We start from the raw sequence: 7,911 nt of genomic DNA, 5'->3' as shown, positions 1-7,911 counted from the left end.
GTTGAATATAGTTCAGTGATGACTAACCTTTTTGTTGTGTGCCAAAAGCGCATGCACATGTGCCCGCACCCATAATGCAATGTGTGTGCGACACACCCGCACTTGCTCTACCTCCCATGCATGTGCGCATGAACCCCCGTGTCCCAGTTTGGGCCTAGCAGCCCTCCCTGCAGCCTCCTGGGACCAAAAATGGGGTGTGGGGGCACCGCACCCTTCTGTGGCCCATTTTGGGCCTAGCAGGCCTCCCAGTTATCTGAAATGGTATCATCTGCTGAGGAGGTGCCGGCGTCCATCGGTATTGCCCCCATCTCTGACTCGAGAAGAAATTCCACCCTGGTGGTGCTTGATTCACAGGTTGTAGCCTAAACATCAGTGGCTGGCTAAGGCGAGATGTGCCCAGGGCCCCTTTCTGATCACTGGAATGATTTCCCTATTGGTGGGAGGGAGGGATGCTGATGTTGGCTTTGCTCCAGCAGCAAGGTGTTGGGCTGGCTCGCGTGTCGCTGTGTGAAAGGAGCAAAGATCTCCACTCTAGTGCGTTGCAGAGTCTCTGCTAGGAAAGGAGAATGTCCACTTAGGTGGTCCTAAGCTAAGGCCGGGTTTGATTCCACTCACATTTAGCTGTACAAATTGGTCTGGGAGCCCGGTCAGAGAATGACTGTGTGATGGTGGCTGGGGTCCCCAGTCATTGGATCTGCCAGCCGGAGTTTGCTCTGATCTCCAGTCATGTGTCGAGGTTTCCCTCGCAACCCCCCCCCCCAGTGGCTCCAGCAGCAACTCCTGAGAGGCGATAAATTCAGAGGCTTCCTCTAGCAGAGCTAATCCATCTGTGGGGGAGACTTGGGGGCCAGTTCTTTGCGCCTGGCCACCAGCTGGCATTCTCTTCCTGCCGCCTCTGCTGCCTCAACCACAGCTTTAGAAGGCACGGAAATGGTCTCGACATAGATAGGCGACCCGTCGTCTGCTGCGTTCCCCGTGGCTTTCTTCTCCTCCATCTCCACTGAGATTTCGCACTGCTCAAGTTTGGCTCAGTGCTGGGACTCAGAACCCCGAACAGCGCTCCAACTCCTGGGGCAGCTGGTGAAGTATTTTAAGGGAGATTCTGGTTAACGTCAGAGGTCCAAATAGCGTCCAAAATTGAATCAGAGTCCAAGACAAAGTCCTGCTCAAAGGTCCAACTGATGAAGAGAGCCGTGTTGGCACATCTGGGGAAACCCGAATCTGGAAGCTTCCCGGTTTTCCCCACCCCCAGTTGAAAGTTCATGATCTTGCCCCCCCCCCCAAGTCCATCCCATGGTCCAATCTCCCACTGCCACGCTGGCAGCTTCCACCCATCCAGTTCCAGCCAGGTGCAGAGGTGCAGAGGCAAAGGATGACGACCTTGGCTTCCTAGGAAGGAATTTCATTTTGGCTGCATAACATTCTCCCCTCCCATTTCCCCACTGTAGGAAACAGCATAGTAGAAAATGAATCGTGGCAAAGATCCAACAGGAAAATGGCTGCAGGCCTGACAGTTGTAAGTTTGCCATCACGGACATAGTTCGCTTTCTTTAACAATTACAGTTTAGGTCTTTAATACAATTGTAAACTTCAGTTTTCCCTAGTAACATTATTTATTTTTTTAATATTTTTATTATAATATTATAACTTTTTTTAAAAACAAGATGTTTAACTTGAATCTTTTTACAGATAATTTACAATTAGCTCTTTATCTTGAGACATTAGTTAATTAATTTAAATTTCAGTGCCATGTAACTGCAAACCAAGTCTGGCAGATTACAATATAATAAACAATAAAAACATAATACCAAACAAAGTAAGATTGGATTACTATGTGTAAAATCATGGACAAAAAATACATCCCACAATGAGCTTCATCCATCTCAATCCAAGGTCTTGGGGAACAATCAGCTTTTCATGTCCTCATGGAAAAGTACAAAGTGGGAGCCATACAGATTTTTTGGGATGGGGGCGTCTTGTTTCAGAGGTTTTGAGGTAGCAGTGACCCAACTGCTCTTTTACCCAAGATTTCTCAAGGAAATTTTAATTGACAGAACTAAAATCCTTGGGAATCTATATATATATATATGAAAGTGCAATGCCACTCACACAAGCATCAGGAAATCTCCAGAACTGTAAAGCCTACAAACCTGAAATTTGGCACGTATGTTCCTCTTAGTTTCTAGGTGCTCACTAAAGAAGGGTTTTTTGAGATGACCATCAGATCATTAGTATTTCTTATATTGTTATTAACACATTCTGATACTCAGGAGTTAGATGTTCTACTCCCCCCTCTCCACCTGAAAAGATCTCTGTTCCAACTGCCACTTGGGCATGTCCAGCTCATGATTCATCCGGCCTGCAGGATGGGAGTTTGGAGAGGATCAATGGGAACAGCCTGAGGGAGAGATGGGGATAAGTTAGGAAAGGCTTCTATGGGGCAAGCTTGAGGGAGAGAAGGGTGTAGGAGAGGCTGATCATAACTATTTTCAAGCTATGTCCATTTATCAAGTCCGATCACATAGTTTTGTAGTGGAGCATGGGTATTCAACTAGTACGTATATATTCCTCATTCAAAAAATGTTACTGGAAAATACAAAAACAAGATTTTGAACATAAACATTCATTGCATATAGGGGAAGGGTGTTTTTATTTTATGTTTTCATCTTCCTACTGCTAAACACAATTGATTGTGGGGGCGATATGCTGACTCTGTAAACCGCTGAGAGAGGGCTGAAAGCCCTATGAAGCGGTATATAAGTCTAACTGCTATTGCTATTTTTTATGGAATTGGGCTACTACAGCCATAGTGCATTCACAGTGCTATATTCCTTCAGTATGCAACTGATGACTTCTTTCTGTTCTGTTGCAGAAATACATGGTGAGGATTGTTTCAAGTATGGCCCAGTTCTATTATAAGAGAAGCATCAATGCCCCTTACAGAGATCGCATCCCTCTTCGCATCGTACGAGCAGAATCTGAACTCTCCCCTGCTGAGAAAGCCTATTTGAATGCTGTAGAAAAAGGAGATTATGCCAGTGTGAAGCAAGCCTTGGAAGAAGCAGAAATTTATTTCAAGATCAATATTAATTGCATTGATCCTCTTGGAAGAACGGCTCTCCTCATTGCAATAGAAAACGAAAACTTGGAGTTCATAGAGTTGCTCCTGAGCTTTAATGTCTATGTTGGAGATGCTCTGCTACATGCCATAAGGAAAGAGGTGGTTGGTGCAGTTGAGCTACTCCTCAATCACAAGAAGCCCAGCGGGGAAAAACAGGTATCTGGGGAAGCTACCAGTTTATGAGTGAGCGTTCACTCCTGTCAACTATGCCAAAGAAATATCTAATGGAATCAGTAGGTCTTTGGCCTAAGATCAAGTGTGTGAATTAGTATGTTTGATTGTGACAGTAATTCATGAAGGTTGAAAATGTGGAGTATGCGTATGAAAGATTCAGTTTTATTTTATTATGCTGCTGCTTTGTCTTGATAATTATTTCCTTAAGTTCATAACCCCCAATGTGGAATAAATCATCTGACTACAGAGAAAAACATATAAAGAAAGAAAACTGACGTGTAAAAATTATGGCATGTGCCCAAAAAAAATTTTTTAACTCAAATCCTTAAATCTTTGCCAGTAAAAATAATAAACATGATTATTTGGCAGAATATTTTAGTTTTCTCAGAATGAGAGGTGAATTCCCCACAGTCCTGAATCTCTTCCTTAAAAAAAAAAAATCTTGCTACAGCTGACAAGACCTATAACTTTCTTCTTTCATACTACAGGTGAAACTCGAAAAATTAGAATATCGTGCAAAAGTTCATTTATTTCAGTAATGCAACTTAAAAGGTGAAACTAATATATGAGATAAAACTCACTACATGCAAAGCAAGATAGTTCAAGCCGTGATTTGTCATAATTGTGATGATTATGGCGTACAGATCAGGAAAACCCCAAATCCACCATCTCAGAAAAATTAGAATATTACATGCAATCAATAAAACACGGATTGTACATAGAACAATATCGGACCTCTGAAAAGTATAAGCATGGATATGTACTCAGTACTTGGTTTGGGCCCCTTTTGCAGCAATTACTGCCTCAATGGGGCATGGCATGGAAGCTATCAGCCTGTGGCCCTGCTGAGGTGTTATGGAAGACCAGGATGCTTCAATAGCGGCCTTCAGCTCTTCTGCATTGTTTGGTCTCACGTCTCTCTTCTTTCTCTTGGCAATGCCCCATAGATTCTCTATGGGGTTCAGGTCAGGCGAGTTTGCTGGCCAATCAAGCACAGTAATCCCACGGTCATTGAACCAGGTTTTGGTGTTTTTGGCAGTGTGGGCAGGTGCCAAGTCCTGCTGGAAAATGAAGTCAGCATCCCCATAAAACTTATCTGCAGAAGGAAGCATGAAGTGCTCCAAAATCTCCTGGTAGATGGCTGTGTTGACCCTGGACTTAATGAAGCACAGTGGACCAACACCAGCAGATGAAATGGCTCCCCAAATCAACACAGATTGTGGAAACTTCACATTGGACTTCAAGCATCTTGCAGTGTGTGCATCTCCATTCTTCCTCCATACTCTGGTGGCGCAGTGGTTAAATTCAGCACTGCAGGCTACTGCTAGATCAGCAGGTCAGCGGTTCAAATCTCACCGGCTCAGGGTTGACTCAGCCTTCCATCCTTCCGAGGTGGGTAAAATGAGGACCCAGATTGTTGGGGGCAATATGCTGACTCTCTGTAAACCACTTAGAGAGGCCTGAAAGGCCTATGAAGCGGTATATAAGTCTACTGCTATTGCTACTCTGGGTCCTTGGTTTCCAAATGAGATGCAAAAGTTCTCATCAGAAAAGAGGACTTTGGACCACTGAGCAACAGACCAGGTCTGTTTTTCTTTAGCCCAGGTAAGTTGTAGTTTATAGTTATAGTTATAGTTTATTAGTTTTGTATGCCACCCACTCCCGAAGGACTCCGTGCGGCTTACAATAAAAAAGGAAGGGAGATAAATAAGACAATACAAAATTTAAAATACGGCAACATTCACAATTAAAGTGGGGCTGGATACTTCAACAGCCCCAGGCCTGCCGGAACAGCAGGACTTGGTAGCTTTACGGAAGGCCGGGAGGGTAGTAAGGGTCTGGATCTCAACGGGGAGGTCGTTACAGAGGGCCGGAGCTGCAACAGAGCTGAGTTGGCACGGGGCGGACAGATACAGTTGCGTATCGTCCGCATATTGGTGGTATTTAATCCCGTGCCGTCGTATGATCTCACCCAGGGGCTTCATGTAGATGTTAAATAGGAGTGGGGACAGGACCGAATCCTGCGGCACCCCATAATTGAGGGGCCTAGGGGTCGACCTCTGCCCTCCGACCAACACCGACTGTGACCTGTCCGAGAGGTAGGAGGAGAACCACCATAGGACGGTGCCTCCCACTCCCACCTCCCGTAACCGTCGCAGAAGGATACCATGGTCGATGGTATCGAAGGCCGCTGAGAGGTCAAGGAGCACTAGGATAGAGGAGTGACCCCTATCCCTGGCTCGCCAGAGATCATCGATCAGTGCGACCAAAGCAGTTTCCGTGCTGTAACCAGGCCTGAAAACGGACTGAAAGGAATCCAGATAATAAGGTAAGTCGCTTCTGACGTTTGTTGTTCAGGAGTGGCTTGACAAGAGGAATACGACATTTGAAGCCCATGTCCAGGATCCGTCTGTGTGTGGTGGCTCTCGATGCTCTGACTCCAGCCTCGGTCCACTCCTTGTGAAAGTCCCCAACACTTTGGAATGGCCTTTTCCTGACAATCCTCTCCAGGCTGCGGTCATCCCTGCTGCTTGTGCACCTTTTTCTTCCACACTTTTCCCTTCCACATAACTTTCTATTGATGTGCTTTGATGCAGCACTTTGGGAACATCCAACTTCTTTTGCAATTACCTTTCGAGGCTTTGAGGTGTCAATGATGGTTTTCTGCACAACTGTCAGGTCAGCAGTCTTCCCCATGATTCTGATTCCTACTGAACCAGACTGAGAGACCATTTAAAGGCTCAGGAACCCTTTGCAGGTGTTATGGCTTAATTAGCTGATTAGAGGGGGACACTTTGAGCCTAGAATATGGCACCTTTTCACAATATTCTAATTTTCTGAGATTGTGGATTTGGGGTTTTCATGAGCTGTACGCCATAATCATCACAATTATGACAAATCACAGCTTGAACTATCTTGCTTTGCATGTAGTGAGTTTTATCTCATATATTAGTTTCACCTTTTAAGTTGCATTACTGAAATAAATGAACTTTTGCACAATATTCTAATTTTTCGAGTTTCACCTGTATTTCAGCCACTAACTTAGATGTTGGGGGAAATCTCAAAAAGAAATCATATATTAAATCACATTTCAAAAGCCAATGTCAGTATTAATGTTGGCATCTATTCATTCAGTTTTATATCCCAAATTCTGTTCATTTCAACCTCTGTGATAAGGGTGCATAACATTTTCCTGGTGAATGAATGAAGAAATTTGGCAGTAAAAAATATTATAGTCACTATATGCTAAATATATGTACATATATGTTGAATTAATCCATTTCTGAACCCCTAGTTGTCCTTTAAAATGCTAAATAGGGTTGGACTGTTCAGTACTTGAATGGGACACCACCAGGAAATCCAATAGACTAGCATCAAAATATGCATTTTACCAAATAAAATATTGGCAAATCACCTTTGTAGCATCACTATAAGAAAAATCGGCCAGGTACACACCCATTCTCAACTTAGTCTGCCCTCACTGTGTCAGAACGTTTGCATCGTGACTATTATTGGAAGGCAATCTAGGAACAAAACACAACACACAGAGACTTAGATGTTTACATGTTGCATATATACAACATATACAGGAATATATGGGATAGCAAATACTTGACAAGTAAGCCATCTTCTTCTTAACTGAGGAGAACCTATCAATGGATACCCGGCACAAGGCGGGATGAATACTCCCCTCTCCCGGCTGCCTTATATAAACACTTCCTAAAGTGGTAAAGACTTTTGTGGACCCCCTTCATAGCCTTCAACTGGCTCTATGCCAATCCTGATTCGTCTCCATTGCATCAGCTTTACAGTTGCATCAGCTCTTTAAATCTCAATACTTAACACACTGCATATTCTCATATAACTTTAAAATCTGACTTTAAAGAAAAATGTTCTTTCCAAGTTAGATTAATGAGAATAGAACTGGAAGGGACCTTGGAGGTCTTCTAGTCCAGCCCCCTGTTCAAGCAAATGATCTTATACCATTTCAGACAAGTCTGAAGAAGAGTCCAATCTCCTCTTAAAAATAAATCTCCAGTGATGAAGCACCCAAAATGTCTGAAGGCAAATTCTTCCACTGGTTCATTGTCCTCACTGTTAGGAAATTTCTCCTCAATTCCAGGTTGCTTCTCTCCTTGATTAGTTTCCATCCATTATTTCTTGTCCTGCCCTCTGGTGCTTTGGAAAATAAATTGACCCGCTCCTATTTGTTGCAGCTAAATCATAATTTAGTTTCCTCTCTAATCGGCAACACATTATTTTCTTCTTCCATATATCAGTTTTGTTTTTGCTATTTTCTAACTGAAGCATCATCCCTCTGTTCTGATTAAGGAAGCCAGAGCAGAAAGGAAGAAGGGAGCTGTGGGTCTTTGATGACTGCCGCAAGGCAAGGAGGTAGATCTGGGGTTGCATTATTCTAAAATAATATGGATGAAATTACATAAATAAAACATTGTTTTATTCTGGCTGATAGGCAAACTCAATTCAGTGGAGCTATGTAAAAAGAAACGATGGCTTTTCAAAACAATAAATGAAAATTCTTAGCTCTGTTTTTTGTATGTAATAATGAAAGTAAGAAATATATAGAACTGTACAAGATATTTGTTTTGAAACAT

General features: G+C 43.2%; 1 protein-coding gene across 1 annotated transcript in view; it reads left to right on the top strand.

Moving 5' to 3' along the window:
- The first annotated feature begins 2,878 nt into the window (after positions 1 to 2,878).
- The window catches only part of TRPC4 (transient receptor potential cation channel subfamily C member 4), a 63,527-nt gene continuing 58,494 nt past the window's right edge, over positions 2,879 to 7,911 (top strand). The window contains exon 1 of the mRNA XM_087711104.1: positions 2,879 to 3,277. Coding sequence (XP_087567230.1) covers positions 2,879 to 3,277 — 399 coding nt within the window. The remainder of the gene's footprint in view (positions 3,278 to 7,911) is intronic.

Source organism: Thamnophis sirtalis, unplaced genomic scaffold (assembly GCF_051295495.1).
Source record: "Thamnophis sirtalis isolate CommonGarterSnake01/CBP01778 unplaced genomic scaffold, rThaSir2_p1.2 scaffold_3, whole genome shotgun sequence".
Taxonomy (NCBI): Eukaryota; Metazoa; Chordata; class Lepidosauria; order Squamata; family Natricidae; genus Thamnophis; species Thamnophis sirtalis.
The sequence above is the reverse complement of the archived record's forward strand: the minus strand, read 5'-3'. Positions and strand labels throughout refer to the sequence as shown.